Source organism: Bombus huntii, chromosome 18 (genome assembly GCF_024542735.1).
Source record: "Bombus huntii isolate Logan2020A chromosome 18, iyBomHunt1.1, whole genome shotgun sequence".
Classification (NCBI taxonomy): Eukaryota; Metazoa; Arthropoda; class Insecta; order Hymenoptera; family Apidae; genus Bombus; species Bombus huntii.
In genome coordinates, this window is record NC_066255.1 from 2766599 (window position 1) to 2787200 (window position 20602).

Sequence of the window (20602 nt, forward strand, 5' to 3'; positions counted from 1 at the left end):
TACAGTCGGTAAACAGTCGGGTATGGAAGAAAGTACTGAGACGCGTGCAAGTGTGTATCGATGAATATCTTTGAAATCGTCCATCAAATAAATATATTACTATTCTAATATTAATTCCAAGCGTAAATTTAGTGTTCCTATACCATTATTTCGGCTATCAAGATCCACAATTCTCAACATGAACGCCACGTGTCCTATGTGGATAAACTTATCTAAATAGAAAGCGAGATAAAGCAAAAGTTCATAGGAAGTTGAAAAAATGACAGTAAAGTACGGTTTTGGTGAATGCAGTAGGCGTGCAATTTCGAAGTCAGACAACGTTTGCTTCAGAAACTGCAATCACTTTCCCGAGTCCTCAGCTGTCCACTTATCTCAACAGGAAGTGCTGGCTGCAACCGCACTACCTTCAACTGCAACCTTGTTACGTCTCATCATAAATCTTCCAATCTACTCAAAAACTCCAGGAAGTCTTGTCCAATACTCCAACGGAGTATTATTCCAACTTCTCCGATTCATTCGTCAAATATTTTTCAGAAATTTAACTGAGAACTTTGAACTTCACATTTCGGCGTATAATTAAACGTTTCTCTTCGTAGGCTCAAAATTTCGACGTAAGTTGTTGTCCTTCTTTTCAAATTTTCAATTTTACATTGAAGCAAGGATTTTAAGTTATTCGATTGTCGCGTTACAGTCCTCGAAAAGTAGCATTTTCCAATGGCGTCAGCTTGCGATAAGAAAAGTCGATCGACGCTTGGACGAGTCCAAGAAAATGCATTTTCTCGCCAACCCAAAGTTGCAATCGACTTAAACAGTGCAACGTTGATGGTTCCCAGCGAACCATTTGTTAGGCTGATCGCAGCAATGTTGCGCAACCGAAGTGTGTGGTCAGAAACCCGTTAAATCTTAGCTGCGGGGGTGGTGGGGGGCGAGACAAGGCGCGAATTTCACGTTGTTTGTCCCCGTACTTTGCCAAACGAGCGATTCACTGGCCACCCACTGTACACCGTACATCGTACAGCTTGTAGATCGCGCGATTGCCAGGCGGATGCGAGGCGAAATGACCGACGCATACGGATCATTTGTCTTGGCGCAACGAATGTGGAACGTGGCGTGTAGGTGGCATAACGCCGCCTGAAAATAGGGTCACGAATCGTAAGGAGGATCTGATAACCGGCCCGGAAGGTATTTCGCGTTCGTAAAGTGTCGCTGTCTGTTCCCACCCCCAAAGAGACCAGGGACACATTGGATGAGTAGAAGGAAATTGCAACAAAGATCGTCCCTTGATTTTTAATGTCACGTAGGAACAAGGTATCTGTCGTTCTTCCAAGATTTCCCATTTTTTAATCTACCCATTCAGTGCTTCTATCTTTTTTATTGTAAACCTGCTATTTCTGCCTTATAATATTTATAAAACACTACAGAACATTGCACTTCATTTTGAACTAAGTATACTCGGATCAAATTACTGTACTCTCATCTATCTGCTGTGCCTAATATTATCTCTAACTGCGTTCTTGTATTTCTTGTGCCTTAACTCCGTTGCAAATGCCTGTATTTCGACTAAAGAAAAATTTGTTTGCCTTTTCGAGCAGGTAGATGTCCCAATATCGACAATGAATGGAGCCTTTTCGATGTAGAGACAAATAATTGCCAAGTAATTCGAGGGATATAGTCCGTTAAAGACCCAGTTCAGGACAATCAACCGGTCAGCCTATTTACCTTAATTCACGCCCAACACGATCTATATCCGAGAGTGGCTTGTAAGGGTATTCAAGACCGGAAGAGAACGTAGGTCGCTCCGTGGATAGCGGATCAGTGTATAGATCTTGCAATTAGCTGCTCTTGTGTGCTTCCTTCCTCCTCGAGAACCTTGCTGGTAACCGTGTCGCTTGCTGATTCCCTTCGCTTTTTACCCCAAAACTAGGGAATCTAGTTCGAAATTCGTTATGGATCTATCGTACACCGTGTTCGAATTAATCTTAGTTGAATTGAAGATGTTTTACAGATCGATGGAATAACGACACGTATTGTTTCAGGACGTGGACTGAAACATTCCCAATTTTCAGCAACACAAAATCGTCTGCCACTCCTAATTTCATTGTGGAATGGTTCTATGTTCCATAGATCTTAACCTCCCATCGTTCTTAAATTATCAACCATTGAAAACTAGTTCTATTCCATTGAAAATTCAGTTCTAAGAAGAGTTTAACACAACGAGAGCTTTCTCGTATCCCTGACATGTTTCTTAACATTCACCAAATACTCGGAAATGATGAAACGAACGCAGCACAGTTGAAAATACGAAAGAGGTATACTGTAAATATCATTTGCCTGAGAAACGCCTACTTTCGCCCAAATGGTAAAAAATTCCGGAGCACCGGGTCGTTCGCAATGACAACGTGGCGTACAACGTCGCATCGCGGACAGGCGACGCGATTATTCCAGAAAACATGAAACGAAAGCAGCAACGAGCCATGTCTGACTTTCGATCCTGGGTGGTAGCAGGTTATCTCGACTGTTGGCTGGGCTGCTGGTTGCATGGGCGGAGGCAGGGTCGTGCAGGCGGCCCCTCATTCGCTTTCCGGGTGCCACCCTTCTTTTCGAGGCTGCTGCGGCATATCCCCAGTCCATGCTGCGGCAACCACGCACGTGTTCGCGCATGCGCAACAGCCACAGTGTTGCACGCATGGGCGCGTACGCATATAGGAGAAACGGCACCCGTTGGAGAACCCCTTTCGCGCTCAGGCTACCCAACAGAATGTCCCCTCGATGCTCGTAAACTGTACTGCTAGCGTAATACTGCGTTACGTATGTGTCGAATGTCCCCACTGTAAGAAATCGATATCTCTGCTATGGAGAACTGGCGCCGAATTTGTCGATAGAATTTGATATTTAAAATGGCACGTGTGCATATAATAAAATAGAGTTGAAGAATTATGCGAATGATGGAAATTAGACAAGGATAGGTTAGGTTAGGTTAGGTTAGGAAGGATAGTCATTGGCACTTAGCTGTTTCTTAACTATTTCTTTACGACGACATAGGAAATGAAATGACCACGGAACGGTAACCATTGCTGCTGGAAATTAAAGAATTTATTTAACAAGGATCGTTACTTGGTCGTTTTCTAACGTTTCTTCGCGATAACGTTGGAAATTGGATGATCTGGCAACAATGGTCGTCACCATTTGGCCATTTTTCCTTCTTTTAAGAGTCGAATTGCCTTCACCGAAGCGTTCGTCAAATATTCGTCGAAATGTGCTAGTCATCGTTCTGTCTTATTTAATAAACCCATGGAATCTCAAATTGACTGATGTAGAGTTCTAGCGAGCCCCTATAGCGCTAGAAAAGCCATTTCCCGTGGTTGACGGTAAATTGGGCTGCACAGCGTGAAACGATTGCCTCGTAACAAATTGACGTTTCGTTTGTGCAGAAGATAGCGGACAATTGAATTTTTTCGCGGCATTAAGTCGTCCGAGGGTCCGCTATCAAAGGCCACGTTACGCGCTTTCGTCGGTTTTATCAGAATGATTCATACGTGGCATTATCTCGTTATTTTTCTCGCGCGTTTTCCACCGATCCGTGTATTCCTTTTTCGAAGGCAAATGATTTATTATGCGGGCTTCTCCATGAAACCGGTAAATATATGCACGCAACTTTGCATACGTAATATGGATGAGATACTGTCAACGCCGTCAACTAACAAGTTTACCTCGACTCGGCTGGCTATCGTTTGTTTCCTGCTTCGAATGATGTATCGCGCGAAAAACCGATAAGAATGCGCCACATAATAAATCTATAATAACCGAAATGTTCATTTTTCACGTTCGCGATAACGACGAATAGGAGAGCAGGGGGGGCGAGGGGGTGGGAGGAGGAGAATGCGCGCAACTTAAGTACGTAGAAGCAACTAAACCGATGATAATAGTTCGCTAAAAACCAGTTAGGCTATGCCCGATACGATAACGATAAGTTGACATTAATAGAATCACTGGATTCTTAAGAAAAAAAAAAAAAAGTACAAAATTCTTTCGATGCAAATTTAGATGGAAGGATGTCGATTTTTTTTTTTTTTTTTTTTTTTAGGAAACACGACGTTATTGTAAATTACGAAACATTTATTTATTGATTGAATTTACTTCACGATTGTATCTTAATCGATCACTACGATCAATATAAAGATAATTATCGAAGTGTGCCGATTCTTATCGTACAGGCTATATACATTATATCGGTAGAATGTCAAGGAATATAATGTCACACTTAATAGAACGTTCTTGTAAACTCGTGCACTTGCTTGCTTAGAACTGGCTAATTACACTAGGATCGCCTTTCATCCTCGTTCACTCGGGATAGAACGTGTTTAATGTTTCTTAATATCTCTATATTCTTATATTTAATCAGATAAACATCGTTTTGGTATATCGTCACAGCGACTCCGTGCATTTAAATCAACCTTTCATTGCTATTCTCTCTCTCTCTCTCTCTCTCTCGTAATACATCGATTCGTTTGACGCCACCTGCTACATCTTTTTTTTTTTTCTGTTTGTAACCTAAATCCTCGTTATTGGTCGTTCGGTATACTTTCTCGATAAAAATAGACGATATCTCGCAGCATTATTTACAACATGCACGTGACGCGAGCTTCAAGTGAATTTCAGGAGATTTGGCCAGAGCCTGGCTCGGTCCGACGATCTCGCTACGCCCTGTCCGACGAGTACAGGAAGTTTCCACTTTGCCCCGGACAACGAACTCCGGTTCCATAAGCAAACAACTCTGGCAAATTCAACAACGATTGGACAAACGAACGGGCCTGTTAACAGGAAATTTGAAAAGGAACGGGGAAAATCAAGTTTCTATGGGAATAGGATCTTGCGAAGTGGAGTTCTAGCTCTTTCGCTAAAGTGAAAGAAAACGCAGCTAAATCCGCATGATATTTACAGACAAATATTCTCAGTTATTTTCTTCACTACTTTATTAACTTTGTCTCTCTTATTTTTGCATAAATACGTTCATATCGAAACGCAGGCGTCACTGTACATTTCCTTTGAAACGAATTCCCCTTCTACGCGAAGAAACGAGTCCACGCTTGCTGAACATAAATGTGTTTCCGTGGCTGGAACCTTCTGTGACAGTTCCCTATCGAATACTTAAGACACTAAGACCGCACACTTACGTAATGACATACGAAATACGATGCACTTTAATCACATAGCAATAAGAATTTCTTTACACGACTATATACATGGCGTACGTTATCCAGGTGTATGTACAGTTTCACGCGTCGTGGAACGAATCGACCCCTTTTTCCCATCTCCTTTTTTACGTTTGGATCGAGGAGCGGTTATCTATCGGAAGAGTCATAGTGGAAGATTGGATTCGAAGCTTCGACTTTTGAAAACCCTTATAGTGTGCTGTGAAATATTTTGAATCAATTTTCGCAGAACTCTCAATGTTACAAGAACCCAATAGAAATAATGCAAGGGAAGAAGCTTTTGAAACGCAGAGAATTCGATCGTTAGAAAGAAGAAACTTTGCGGTTCTTCAACGGTACGCACGAACACTCGCCAGTTGTCCGGCCTGACGTTCTTTCACGAGGTTTCAAACGATAACTCACATCTTTCCACACTCTTTTATAAACTGTCCCGTGTCTATCAGTTCCTGACCAGAGCTTGTAAATCCTGCACCCTGTTTTCTACACCTAGTGACACTTGACAAACGTCCTCGACATCGTCACTCAGTCTTCAAGTACGCGCCATGTACTTCTTACTTGCGAAGACCTAGCGCGAGACGTTGTTTAGCATCCCTGTTACCTCGACGCTGCTGTCACAGACAGTGTGAACTCCAACGGTCAGAGAGCACCGGGAGTGAAAAAAATTAGTAAGCGACATCGTGAGCGCCCATTTGTTTTACCAGACCAGCCGCTCGATCGTCCGCCGTATCATCCAGATGATGATGACTCAGCCGTGTTGGGAAGGAGAAAGACCGCAGGAAACTTCAGTGCCATCCTTTGTGTATTCAGGTCACTGTTTCGACTGAGACACAATAGACGATTTGCGCGAATCACCGTGCCTTCTAGACCACGTTCCAGTAACTGATGTTCCTTTCTAGGCCAACGCAAGATTATGCCAGAATTCGTCCTGGAGAACCGCCGCTGGTTGTAATGGAGGATCCGCGCTTCCGGCTACTCGAATCTCTTTCTTGCCGGCAGATCATCCATCAAACAATGATTCGTTGCAGCAAGGATCAAAGGATGACGCAGCTCTTCCTCTTTAAGTGTCTACCCTGATGCGTTCAGTAGTAGCCAACTTTGTTCTTCAATCGTTGAAACAACTTGTCCACCTCGTTTTCCATTCGCCCAATCTGTTCGATGGTTTCGTGAAACTTCAGCTCACTCGATAAATAGCTAACGAATTGAAAACGAATACTTTTACGACCAAACAGAAACGAACTCCTGGGCAGCAGTACCAACAAAGCCGGGCAGTCGACTTGAACAGTCCGGTTCCCCGGACGGATGTTACAGCGCCGTTAGCCCATAATCGGACTTGATCGCCGGTGGCGGAATGGGCGCGGAGACCTGCGACAGTCCAGATGGACTGGTCGCCGGGGCAAGAGGACTGATACTTCCGGAACCGATGTGTCCCAACGGTCCTCCCGTCGGGCCCTCCATCATGCCACTCACATGATGATGACTCAGCTGTGCTTGAAGATGGGCCAGAGGATGCGGGTGACCTTGGAAACTCGGATGAACCACGTTCGTATGCGGAAGAGCGGCGTTGACCGCGTGCACGTCTGCCATGTCCGTCAAACCAACGCCCGAGTCCAAACTAGCGTCGATTCCACTCGACGGGGAATTGTTGTTGTTCTTCCTTTGACTGTTGTTGTTCCCGGTTGCCAATTTCGATCTGGTGGCCGGCGTCTTAGCCGGTTTCGCAGACGGCGGCGCTGTCTGACCGTTCGCGTTCTTCCTGCGCACGTTCTTCGTGTTCGGCAGCTTGTTGTCCTTCTTCCACTTCATACGCCGGTTCTGGAACCAGATCTTAATCTGCCGCTCGGACAACACCAGGGTATGAGCGATCTCGATCCGTCGCCGTCTCGTCAGGTACCTATTGTAATGGAATTCCTTCTCCAGCTCGAGGATCTGGTGCCTCGTGTACGCGGTCCTCTGTCGCTTCGGCTCCATCCCTGGCTGGTACGAGCCGTTCGCTGCAAGAACCAAACAGAGACATCGAGTGGAGTTAGTTGACTGGCTTCCAGAGACCAATATCTGGTCGAATTTATTAAAATCGTATGGTTAAATATGGTTGTTTTTAAGGGGACCGAGAATATAACGAAGAATTAAAAATAATCGAGTGAAGTTAGCTGACTGGCTTCCAGAGACCAAAATCTGGTCGAATTTATTAAGATCGTATGGTTAAATATGGTAGCTTTTAAGGGGACCGAGAATATAACGAGGAATTAGAAATAATCGAGCGAAGTTAACTGACTGGCTTCCAGAGACCAAAATCTAGTCGAATTTATTAAAATCGTATGGTTAAATATGGCTGTTTTTAAGGGGACCGAGAATATATAGCGAGAAATTAGAAATAATCGAGTGAAGTTAGCTGACTGGCTTCCAGAGACCAATATCTGGTCGAATTTATTAAAATCGTATGGTTAAATATGGTTGTTTTTAAGGGGACCGAGAATATATAGCGAGAAATTAGAAATAATCGAGTGAAGTTAGCTGACTGGCTTCCAGAGAACAATATCTGGTCGAATTTATTAAGATCGTATGGTTAAATATGGTTGTTTTTAAGGGGACCGAGAATATATAGCGAGAAATTAAAATAATCGAGTGAAGTTAGCTGACTGGTTTCCAGAGACCAATATCTGGTCGAATTTATTAAAATCGTATGGTTAAATATGGTTGTTTTTAAGGGGACCGAGAATATATAGCGAGAAATTAGAAATAATCGAGTGAAGTTAGCTGACTGGCTTCCAGAGACCAAAATCTGGTCGAATTTATTAAGATCGTATGGTTAAATATGGTTGTTTTTAAGGGAACCGAGAATATATAGCGAGAAATTAGAAATAATCGAGTGAAGTTAGCTGACTAGTTTCCAGAGACCAAAATCTGGTCGAATTTATTAAGATCGTATGTTTAAATATGGCTGTTTTTAAGGGGACCGAGAATATAACGAGAAATTAGATATAATATATTCTTGAAATTGTTGAGAAACGTTAAGTTGGTATGATCGCTAGTTTCTACAAGTTAAGTTGGTACGACTTCTAACGACGCTGCATTGTCTTACGCGTCGACCACGTGTTATTTATCTAAGTGTATCCGATGTGTTCAGATGGCTGGTACATGGTGGTGAAATATAGAACGTAAAACTTGAATCTGCGTGAATCCATTAAAAAACCAAACTCCCAAACCTATTTAATAACAGAAGTTATATTCAATGATGAATAAATATGATTAGCTTTCTCTGTACGATTACAGAGTTTTAGCAAGTAATCGTTTCGACCTTATCTGTCATTAGAAAATAGCACGCCACGAATAGCCAAGCGATTATTCAAGCAATTACACGCCGATGTTATCGTGTGATTTTTCTAGTTAATATGCGGCAATCGATTTTTCTTATTTATCCGCGACACGTGTAGAAACGACTTAAGAAATAACTCGATGAATGAATTCTTTAATACAATCGGATTTTTATCGTACATTCTCTCTCACTCTTGACGTTTCTTCTTTATAACACGATTTTCCACCTATTACATTTAAAGTATAAATATAATTCTATTTCAAGAAACTTGAATACTCTAACTGGATGATTCAAAATTAACAATCTCGAGATACTGTTCAAGATTTTCGTGTGTAATAAAGGTTTATTTAATCGCTAAGAAAAAAAAGAACCGAAAGTGAATCGTGATAACAAATGGGAAGTAAAAACACAGCAGACAATTAATAACGTGCATCCATGTGAGCATTTTCAAGTCGTACTATCTGAATGTTAAATTTGTTGCAGCTTTCGAACGAGTACAGGCTTCGACCAGTGACAAGCATCATTATTTTAAGACTTGTACTATTGCCGATAGTCTCGAGGCGACGTGTCACCGTCTGGTGGCACACGCTCGACTTCATGGAACGCGCGATCACCGATCGCAATGGATAAAGAAGCGTAACACGTGCACCGACACCATCGTTCTCCAGTGAAACGCTGAAACAACTGACTCTACATTTTCCAATCGGCTGACCGATATTTCAAGGCCGTGTGGCTCGAGCGCCAAATAACTGAAATACTCGTTGAAATTCCAGCAGGATTATCAAAGTTATTAGGCAAAAAGTCAAAAGAATGGGAACATAAATTTGGTAAATTCAAATTGGTCTTTTTGGTTATGAAATAATATGAAAATTGTAAGTACAGTAAAATTGAAAACAAGTTGTTCAGAAGAAAGCATTTTGAAGAAGTGCAAGCTGAAGTTAGTCAAAAGAATGATCATTTGCTTTGATACTCCAACATAAATTTGGTAAATTCCAATTGGTCCTTTTGATTGTGAAACAATATGAATATTGTACGTACATTGTAGAATTGAAAGCAAGTTGTTCAGAAGAAAGCATTTTGAAGAAGTGCAAGTCTGAAGTTAGTCAAAGAATGATGATTTGCTTTGATACTCCAACATAAATTTGGCAAATTCCAATTGGTCCTTTTGATTGTGAAACAATATGAATATTGTATGTACAGTAAAATTGAAAGTAAGTTGTTCAGAAGAAAGCACTTTGAAAAAGTACAAGCTGAAGTTAGTCAAAAGAATGATGATTTGCTTTGATACTCCAACATACATTTGATAAATTCAAATGGTTCCTTTTGATTGTGAAACAATATGAATATTGTACGTACATTGTAAAATTGAAAGCAAGTTGTTCAGAAGAAAGCATTTTGAAGAAGTGCAAGTCTGAAGTTAGTCAAAGAATGATGATTTGCTTTGATACTCCAACATAAATTTGGTAAATTCAAATGGTTCCTTTTGATTGTGAAACAATATGAATATTGTACGTACATTGTAAAATTGAAAGCAAGTTGTTCAGAAGAAAGCACTTTGAAAAAGTGCAAGCTGAAGTTAGTCAAAAGAATGATGATTTGCTTTGATACTCCAACATACATTTGATAAATTCAAATGGTTCCTTTTGATTGTGAAACAGTATGAATATTGTACGTACATTGTAGAATTGAAAGCAAGTTGTTCAGAAGAAAGCATTTTGAAGAAGTGCAAGCTGAAGTTAGTCAAAAGAATGATCATTTGCTTTGATACTCTAACATAAATTTGGTAAATTCCAATTGGTCCTTTTGATTGTGAAACAATATGAATATTGTATGTACAGTAAAATTGAAAGTAAGTTGTTCAGAAGAAAGCATTTTGAAGAAGAGCAAGTTGAAGTTAGTCAAAAGAATGATGATTTGCTTTGATACTCCAACATACATTTGATAAATTCAAATGGTTCCTTTTGATTGTGAAACAATATGGAAATTGTATGTACAGTAAAATTGAAAGTAAGTTGTTCAGAAGAAAGCATTTTGAAGAAGTGCAAGTCTGAAGTTATTTGGTATTTTCATAGTCCAGAGACAATAATAAATATTATATAGTCATCAATATTCCAAATTTACAAATAAGATCATACAATATCCAAATAATATCAAACTTCTTATCTTCGCATTATTTTAGATGCCATCATTTGAGCGACGTTACACAATTGAACGAACAGAAGCGAGAAAGTCTCATGTGCTTGATAAATTGACATGTTATTCGTCTGATACCGCGATGAAGATTGACTTTAAGGTAGTCGTTGAGAAAAAATGCACAGTCATAAGAAGTGGGTGTAAAAATCAAAGTGACAAACAACAATCCTCTAATCGTTTTGTGCTCTTCACAACCCCCATATTAAATTTGGATGACCCAACTGTAGTATACTTTTATCTCACCCTTTCAACCCCTTCCATCACTCTCTGTTCTTCTGATCACTTTTTATTATTTAAGCTTCTACAGCAAAACTTTAAAAAATGTTAATTAGCATCAAATAAAATAACTTTTGATTCTATTCACATAAATTTAAAATTCTATTACATAAACGAAAAATCATAAATAATGCAGAGGTTGAAGGAGCTCCAATGTTAAATGAACTCCAATCTGAATAGAAGAATTCCATTTATTGATGCAAGCTGATTCAACCAACTGTCTATTGAACCCAATTATTTCAATTGTTTTGAGCATCAACGCCTATTGCATAGGTGAAAAATCACAGATAATGAAGACAATCACTAAATGCTGATATCATGAATTGCACATCCCTCGATGAACCCAAACAAAATTCTACAGTACAATTTCCTCGCCCACTTTACACCCCATTTATTTCTCGCCTTATCACAAGCCTCTATCGTAGTTCTATGGTTTTCTTCTAAAGAGTTGTAACCGAGACTCGATATCAGAAGTGACCATCGTGGCTCGTCACTAGCATCGGTTCAGGTCGCGACGAAGGTGACACACGAGAAGAGATTGGTGCATCGATTCGTTGGTCGTATCACAAGCGACGTCAATCCTCGCGTGGCATGCTAGATGCGTTCCTTGGTGGTCCGTAGGAGCACGATAGAGGAAGCATGGCAGCGAGTTCAGTTTAGAATCTGTGCAGACACATTCCATTCCGAAGCTGACCGACGGTCTCGAGAAGCCCCTCCTAACAGCAACGTCCGGTCGCTGAGCTTCGAACATCCAAAGGGGGAGAGATTGCAGTCTCCGACAGGCCGTCGGACACGCATACCAGACTTCACCGGCACTGAACGTGAAAGCGAGGACCGTGTTATGCGCGAAAATGATACTCCTGCGGATAAAAATGACGACGCTCCGCGAGCATGCATTTGGAGCTTGCGATTCTTTTCTCAGGATCGAGCATATCGTATCAAATCAAAATAATTCAGACCTTTGTTGGAAGAACGTGAAGATCGCCAAAGGAGGGTTCCAAGGTCCAGGCATGGAACATTACTGAAATAATATTTGACTATTGTTTGTTGCAGGTTATTCTGTTGTCAACTTAGCGTTTGGTATCGAATGATAATTTTGTAAGCTTCTAATTATAGTTATTCGCTTCTGCTGAAGAATTTGTTTCAGTTGTGTCACTTTTGAAATACGTACATCTGCAACATATTGGTGAGACAAAAGGAGGAATTCTAACCAACTACACTAATTTTTGTGCACTTGTGGGTAATCTAAAGGTACAGAAATGTGCAAAAAGATATCAGCTATTGGAAGTAGAGTATTTGTTGTAATTTGTAAATCATAAAACAAATCTCTATTTAAACTTTTTGAAGCTTCTAATTTGTTATAACGATATAAAATTACATAAATATTTGCAGTATTTTCTCAGGATGGAACATATCTCAAAAGTGTCATAAATTAAAATAATTCAGACCTTTGTTGGAAGAACGTGAAGATCACCAGAGGAGGATTTCCAGGACCAAGGATGGAACATTACTAAAATATTTGACTATTGTTTGTTGGAGTTTATTTTCCTGTCAACTAAGTATTTAGTATTAAATCATATTTTGGTAAACTTCTAATAATAGTTAAAGAATTTGTTTCAGTTGTGCCACTTTTGAAATATGTACATCTGCAACATATTGGTGAGACAAAAGGAGGAATTCTAACTAACTACACTAATTTTTGTGCATTTGTGGGTAATTTAAAGGTACAGAAATGTGCAAAAAAATATCAGCTATTGCAAGCAAAGTACTTGTAATTTGTAAATCATAAAACAAATCTCAATCTAAACTTCTTTGAGCTTTATGACAATATAAAATTAAATAAATATCCTCAGACTATTTATAATACAGAATGTCATAGATGATATACTGATACTGATAGCTGATAGAATTAACTTTCTGTGCATTTGTGGGTAATTTAAAGATACAGAAATGTGCAAAAAGATATCAGCTATTGGAAGTAGAGTATTTGTTGTAATTTGTAAATTATAAAACAAATCTCAATTTAAACTTCTTTAAACTTTATAACAATATAAAATTACATAAATATTCTCAGTCTATTTATAATACAGAATGTCATAGATGATATGCTGATGCTGATAGCTGATAGAACTAACTTTCTGTGCATTTGTGGGTAATTTAAAGGTACAGAAATGTACAAAAAGATATCAGCTATTGGAAGCAAAGTACTTGTAATTTGTAAATCATAAAACAATTCTCAATTTAAACTTCTTTAAACTTTATAACAATATAAAATTACATAAATATCCTCAGTCTAGTTATGACACAAAATGTCATAGATGATATACTGATACTGATAGCTGATAGAACTAACTTTCTGTGCATTTGTGGGTAATTTAAAGGTACAGAAATGTGCAAAAAGATATCAACTATTGGAAGCAAAATACTTGTTGTAATTTGTAAATCATAAAACAATTCTCAATCTAAACTTCTTTAAACTTTATAACAATATAAAATTACATAAATATTCTCAGACTATTTATAATACAGAATGTCATAGATGATATACTGATACTGATAGCTGATAGAATTAACTTTCTGTGCATTTGTGGGTAATTTAAAGGTACAGAAATGTACAAAAAGATATCAGCTATTGGAAGCAAAGTACTTGTAATTTGTAAATCATAAAACAATTCTCAATTTAAACTTCTTTAAACTTTATAACAATATAAAATTACATAAATATCCTCAGTCTAGTTATGACACAAAATGTCATAGATGATATGCTGATACTGATAGTTGATAGAACTTTCTCTTCTTGCAAGAAAATGAAGAATATGACCCGTAAGATTGTTCGCCACGACGAATTAGAATTATATTGCTTTCTTCTACGTAAGTTTTGGTAAACAATTTCTATATAAAACTATATAGAAGAATATTCTAAGCATTTTTGAAAACCATATAACCAAAATTAAAGAAAGCGCCATATTTTAATATCCAGATAAATTATATGAAACAAGAAAAGAATAAAATCGAAATAAAATTTTCCAAAAATATCCAGATACGTGAATAATTTTCAAATAATTTTCAAAGCTATTTTTCCAATCGTTTCTTAACTATCGAGCTTTCAACTAGCCATAGCTCGATTCCAACGGAGCTTACAATACATTGAGGAAAAAAGGTAGGAAGAAAACCTTTGTTACGGTGGAACGACGCGTTAAAAACTTGTTTCGCATACGGTGCGCCGTGCTTCTTTCATCGATGATATTTTTTGTTACCTGGAAATATGAATTATGATATTCCGGTTCGATAGTATCCGTGTAGAACGGCCTGAAAAGCGAAATACTTGCAAGCTGGAATGAACAGCACTTTCCCCGGTCAAAACGGAATAGAAATTTGAGGCTGCAAAGGCAGCCCAATTCTCTGGCATATTACGTTGCAAAAATTCCCTTTGTAGATTCATAATCCTTCTGCGAAATGCCTGCCGCAGACGGCAACGTTCGTTACACGTACCACTCATGCCATTCCTCACGCCGCGTTTCCAATGAATAGTATTGCAAGCTTGTGTACTATGTTATCGTGTAATTCCTCGACATTTTCTATTCGATATCGATCTTCTTAAAAAACAAGACAGACGACATTCACTCGTGCGAGAAATATAACAAGTTGCGAGTAATTTTTATGCGTTTATTATTAGAAGCTTCTTAGTGGAAAGTCTATCTGTTTGTAACGCGAACCAGCTACAAACAGGTAAACAAAATGGAAAAAAAAGAAAGAAAAAAAATGATCGAGATCGTATAACACGCGTCTATGCTTAAAACCTATTTCTAACAATAGGATAAACCTTCCATCGATTTGTCTGTTTTTCTAATATTTCTGTTTAGAATCGCCCTTAAAGTTCGCTATTTCTCAAGTTGACGTGTGATACGAGATGAAGAATAGCGGCACTAAGCGTAACCGAATAGGTGGTAAATGGGTAGGCTTCTAAAATCTCGCACAGGTGATCGGAAGGTGGAACGATAAATTGCAGCCCATCAGTCTTCCGACTGGTCGGTAACGCGTCACCTTGCGGCCTCGGCGTATTAGTTTCACAGGTAAATCCTGCAACATCGCTTCCGAACTCTCGTCATGCGCTCGGTGGCGTGCGGTAAACACATGGCGATTATGTTTTTATCGTCAGACGTTTAATAATGAGCTAATAACGACAAAAAAGCGAACACGTGCAATGAATCGGATTGTCAGAAAACACGATGAAACTGAGAACACGCTGAAGTAAGGCAAAGAAACTGGTTTAAAGCTGAATAATACAATGGAATATGTAGCATAATACGGTAGAGTATACGGAATATCAGAATAGGTTATGTGACAATGGAACATAGACGAATAGTACGTTTTTTAAGTAGTAAAAACTGGGATTATAGAGTCATCATGTTCCGTCGGACAAAGATCGTGCCATTTTCTAACCTATAATTTCCAAACTATCAATTAAAATTCAATTAAAGCCTGCACGTTTAATCGCCAAATAACTGGAAATAGCATATTTCGTGGTGAGACCTGTCTAAATTGAGCTACCATGCTACAATTGCTCAATCTTCGTCGTCACTGGGTTGTAGGAATAAAAAGGGGCGTTGAAAGTTCCAACTCACCGACACCAGCAACGTGAATCTTCTTCATCCACGGATAAATCACACGGTCCCCGTTCTCCTCTTCCTCTTCCTCATCCTCCAGCATGCCCGGCGACCCGTCCATCATTTGATCATCTTCCATGTCATCCTGATCGGAGCCCTCGTCCACGTGATGCTGTTGCTGCGACTGCTGTTGGTTCTGTTGTTGCTGTTGCGTCGGTTGCTGTTGTTGCGAGTTTTGTATATGTTGAGACTGTTGACCGGTAGACGGTTGCTGCTGAAGATCCGGCGAGTTGTCACGATGCAGCTGACTAGAACTCGCCGGACTGCACGCGTTACTTTCGTGCGGTGTCTGCTGTTGACTCGGCTGTTGATGATGTTGAAGACTATCCGGCGGCTGCACATGATTCTGCATAATACCCGGTGATAGCGGAGTGGAGCCGAGAACAGTCGATGCGGACACAGGTGGTTGCTGCTGTTGTGGCTGTTGCTGGTTCTGCATCGACGACGGGCACGTGAGCGGCGGTTGTTGAGCCTCCGGCGGCATCGCCAAGGCGCCCACCGCGTGATGATGAGGATGCAGGCTCGCGTGATGAACGGCGTGCACTTGATGATGAGGATGATGCGGCCCATAGTAGCTACCATAGCCGGCATAGCCGCCGTTTAGCTGCACCGCGGACGACGCTCCATAAGGAGTGGACGCCGCTTGATGATGATGTTGATGATAACCGTACTGTAGCTGATGAGACTGCGGATGATTCAAGTGGTGACCACCCCCGCTGGCGGGAAAGAACTCCGCTCCAGTGGACGGGATGTAGTTGCTCTGACTGTATTCCTCGCTAGGAGGAAACTTTGGATCCACCATCACGGAAGTCGCGGCCAAATGATGGCTGCTAGCTGCCTGCTGGTGCTGGTGATGATGATATCCACCGCCGGTGGATGGATTCATGAGAAACGAACTCATGTTTGCGTGGACTTCTCGTCTCGCGACGGCCGATTCCACGATTCGACTCTCGTTACACGCCAAACAATGATCGACGGTAGTCACGGTACCTTTTCAGTTCGTCCGACCCTCCGTCGACGTTCCAGGTTTAATTCATAGAATCTCACGGTTCCATGTTGATGATATTCATTGTTGGAAGCGTATACACCGCACTGCACTGTGGCCCGTGGCCGACATCCCTCTCTGCCGCCGCGAGCAGGGTGACTTTTTCCACCGGAGGGGAAAGGGTACCGCGTCTAGACGCAGAAGACGGAAAAGGGAGAAAGACAGGGGGAGAGAAAACGAGCGAAAAGAGCAAGACCACGGAGAGTAGCAGACTCCCGGTGGACAGCTGCTTATCCTCTCCTCTCCTTCCGCCACTTTTGCGATCTTCCACGAAGCTCCGCGGCCTCGTTCGCTCCTTCCCGCCCACCGAAGCCCAATTACCATACCACGTGACCGCGGCACCGACCAATCAGAGCTGCTCCAAGCTTGCGACCATGATGGATAGCGCGGCACGCATGCAACACGTGAGTGGCGCCACGAGAACCACTGCGGCAGGTGCACCAACTTCTTTCTTCGTGCCTCCTTCGCGAGCGACGGTCACCAGAGCTCTTCTACGCACTCGTTCTCTATGACGTTAGAATTCTTTACAATTTTTTTTCCTAATCATACACACTTTACACTATTTTACCGACGATAATCTTTCTAACTTTCGATCAATGTCCTCGATGCATTGGAAAAGTTCTACCAATCGCTCGTTAAATCTTCAATTCCGCTGAAATATCCGATCACCATATGACACCTTCTCAAACTCCGATCGATCCCATTCACTTCACACTGATTCTTTCAAGCGATTCGATCCGAGGAACATAGGCACCATCGACCGCCGGCCAAGCTGTCAGAGAGCCATGAAAGTGAGCTCGTCCTGCCTCGGCAGAAACTCGTCTGGCAACTCCGGCAACTCTGTTCCCAACTCCCTCCAGGTCCAACGAGACCGGCTGGCTTCGAGCCGTTGCCGAGAGCCGGGACACCCCCTCTCCTCGTCGTTCCTCTTACTCTGCCGCCAGCTAACCCCACTCCGCGGAAGCACGAGACCAACCCCTGCCACGGAAAGCGTGGATCCTGTGCCCTTATGGGGCCATACTCCAGGGTACCTAGAACGGTATAGTCACTCCTACGGATCTCCTTAACCCGCCTCCATCCTTCTGAAATCCATCTTACGCCAGCATGGTCAATGCTCGACGAAAACCACGCCGATGCTGTCTAACGTTATTGAGATCGTCACATCGGCGGTTAAATGATATCACCATGCTAATTGGCAGATGTCGCTAGGGTGACGCGGCTTTTATCGTATTTGGAGGTTCCTCTTAGTAATAGATGCGTTAGATCGTTCGAGCAAAGCTGCGTATTCGTTAAATGTGCGGATATTTACACAATGCGTCTAATTAAAATGCGCAACGTATCTTAGGTAAAATAATTGATTTAAGTAGCGAAACAAATCTCTATTTAGAAACCATTATCGTATTTCCGCTGATGAAACCATAAATTTCTAGAGAAATTCGCAGTGTAATTACGAATGAATAGAGCGATGTGCGAAGGTACGGTGGAATAGCCATTTAACAATATACAGCGAGTAAATAGAAAATGTCGTACGAGCGTGACTCGCTCGCGAAATATCAAACTCTTGTTTATTTCTCGAATTCACGTTACTAATGCAAATATTCTATTTTCGTTGGTCCGCTGGTCCATTAGGCTGCTAATATTCTTTGTTAAAACGAGGTTATCAATGGAGCAACTATTCACGGTCGATCGTCTATCGGCGAGCGTGATTATCAGAATGTCTGGTCGGCCGCTGTACACACGGAATCACGCGTTACGTAAGACGTTTCGACGCGGACCAAATTGAAAGTAATGGCTGCGGCGTTCTTTCACCGCGTCTTTATATTAGTGCTCTACAAGTGTCTCACTGCACTCGGTCAAGTACGTCTACCCGCGATCAGCTGCGTGGAGCAAAGCATATAAAGCGCCGAGTCATTACACAAAGAGCACACTCACTCTGTTTTGCCGTGCTACGACAATGTAGGATGGCGAGGCTTCTCTCGACCAGCCGTTTTACCGTTTAGCATTTTACTTTTACTAGTCGAGACTGAACGATGCTGAATACAGCAACCCGACAGTGGAATCTGCAGCGAAAGTAATTTCATAAAAGAAGGTATATTTAATAAAATCAGCTAGACGTAAATTAAATAGAAGAAATTTTAGAAAGGTTAGAAAAATAGTAGTCAAATTTCAGAAATCAGTTACCCATTTCGAGCAACACAACTGTGCCACAAGAAGCCATGAAAAATACTCGAGGAATAAGAAGAATATCGTGTGTCATTAAAGGGGCGATAATAAAGAAGAATAGAATAGAAGAATAGCGGAACACGAAGGGGTGGCAATTGAACGAGCCCTGAGAGCGCGTCACCTGTTTTTCCCCCGGTTTTGCGCTTCCTCGAGTCGAGGCTTTTTCGTTAAGCAAGATACGACGCCACAGTTATTTTTCTATTTCTCTTACGGCCACTTGCTGCCTCTCCAGGACGAAAGGAACGCCGCGTCGAGTGGAATCTGCGAAGGGGGTTGAAGGAGCTTGCGGATGACGTAAAACGAGAGCAAAGAGGGTTGTGCGGACGTTGTCTTCTCGTTTTGCGGATCGAACTCTGTCTCCACCAACCTACGCTCGCTCTAAGCTTCCGTCTTCCTCGTTCAACCCCTGTCCACCCCCGCGACACCGTCTTCTGGTAACATTTCTTCTTTATCCAACATTCAGCCGCGCACGTCTTGCCAGTTCTCTGCTCGAGCCCTCGTCGCTCCTCTTCTCTGCTCTTCCGGCGAAACACAATCAATCACATTTGCCGGTGAGCCGGCATGACACCCCCCTTTTACACCCACAGCCACCCCTGCACACGTAGTTCGTCAACGACGATTCCCTCTCGTTCTCCCTCGCCATCTCCCTTCCACGCGATCGTCGCGATCTCCCAAATGACGATTATCGTGAGATCGCCCATGAGAGCTCACCGACATGCGCCACGTGCGCCACGAGGGCTTCCAGTGCAACTGACCAATTAAACATGAAACTTTCTGTCACCCTGTTGGTTCACACTCTATGTGGATTTTCTAGGATTTCTTGTCATTCGACTTCTTGGATAGTTAAAGTAACGTAATTTAGTGCTAGAGTTCTTGTAGGAATTCTTCTCTCACTTGTATCCAAGCTACCAATATGCTATTTTGTAAGTGTAATATTCTTTAATTAGTAGAAAGTTGTACATACAATTAGTGTCTTTTCTCTAGCGAAGAAAGTGGTGTATCAAGAGAATTTAGATTTCCTTTCGTCTTTATGGTTTTATTCTATTTATCCATTCGAAACTGATGTCACACCAGGTATATACCTTTTTTGTATATAATTTAGCACACGCGAAGATATGATACATATCTTCAGGTTTTTCAAGAAGATATGCAATAATAAACTATTGCGTGATAAAATCTTATACAAACACTGTAAGAAGGTTAATTGAATGTTAATTGTATTGATTAATTAACCTGTACGATACATAATTGTTATAAAAATGTCTTCTTTACCGAGAAGAATATCAACTACATGAATTGTAGGGAAACTGACATACAAATGATGACAACATTTTTATGTCTCTTTTACAGCGACACGGAAAAAAGAATTTCTTCGCTTGTCGGGAACGTTTTCCAGTGAAAACCCGTTTGGCTGGAATTCCCCGGCTAAGTTTGCAACCGGAGGCGTCGCGCGCTATGAACCATCGAGTTCCGTCGTGATAATGATAAATGAGAACGCAGTAGTTTACGATTTAATATCAATCCACCCGGCCGGCTGCTTATTATCGGCCATTAGGAAAGTTTTAATAACGCAATACGCCGCTGCCCGACCTGGGGGTGGAACCGTCGCGATTTATCACTTTCATCGCTTTATTACTGGCCTGTTACGCTTTACTTGTTGATCGTTCGCGAC

General features: G+C 41.4%; 1 protein-coding gene across 1 annotated transcript; it reads right to left on the reverse strand.

The window, feature by feature from the left end:
• Positions 1-4108: 4108 nt before the first annotated feature.
• On the reverse strand, positions 4109-17565 carry LOC126875313 (homeobox protein Hox-A4). Its single transcript, XM_050638168.1, has 2 exons — positions 15621-17565; positions 4109-7204 (listed from the first exon to the last, which is right to left on the reverse strand). The coding sequence occupies exons 1-2, from the start codon at positions 16561-16563 to the stop codon at positions 6516-6518; spliced, it is 1632 nt and encodes a 543-aa protein (XP_050494125.1). The 5' UTR covers positions 16564-17565; the 3' UTR covers positions 4109-6515.
• Positions 17566-20602: the final 3037 nt, after the last annotated feature.

Coding starts and splice junctions, on each gene's coding strand:
- LOC126875313 (XM_050638168.1), bottom strand. CDS start 16,563: ATGAGTTCGTTTCTCATGAATCCATCCACCGGCGGTGGATATCATCAT. Junction 7,205..15,620: donor GATTCACGTTGCTGGTGTCG/GTGAGTTGGAAC, acceptor TGGTTCTTGCAG/CGAACGGCTCGTACCAGCCA.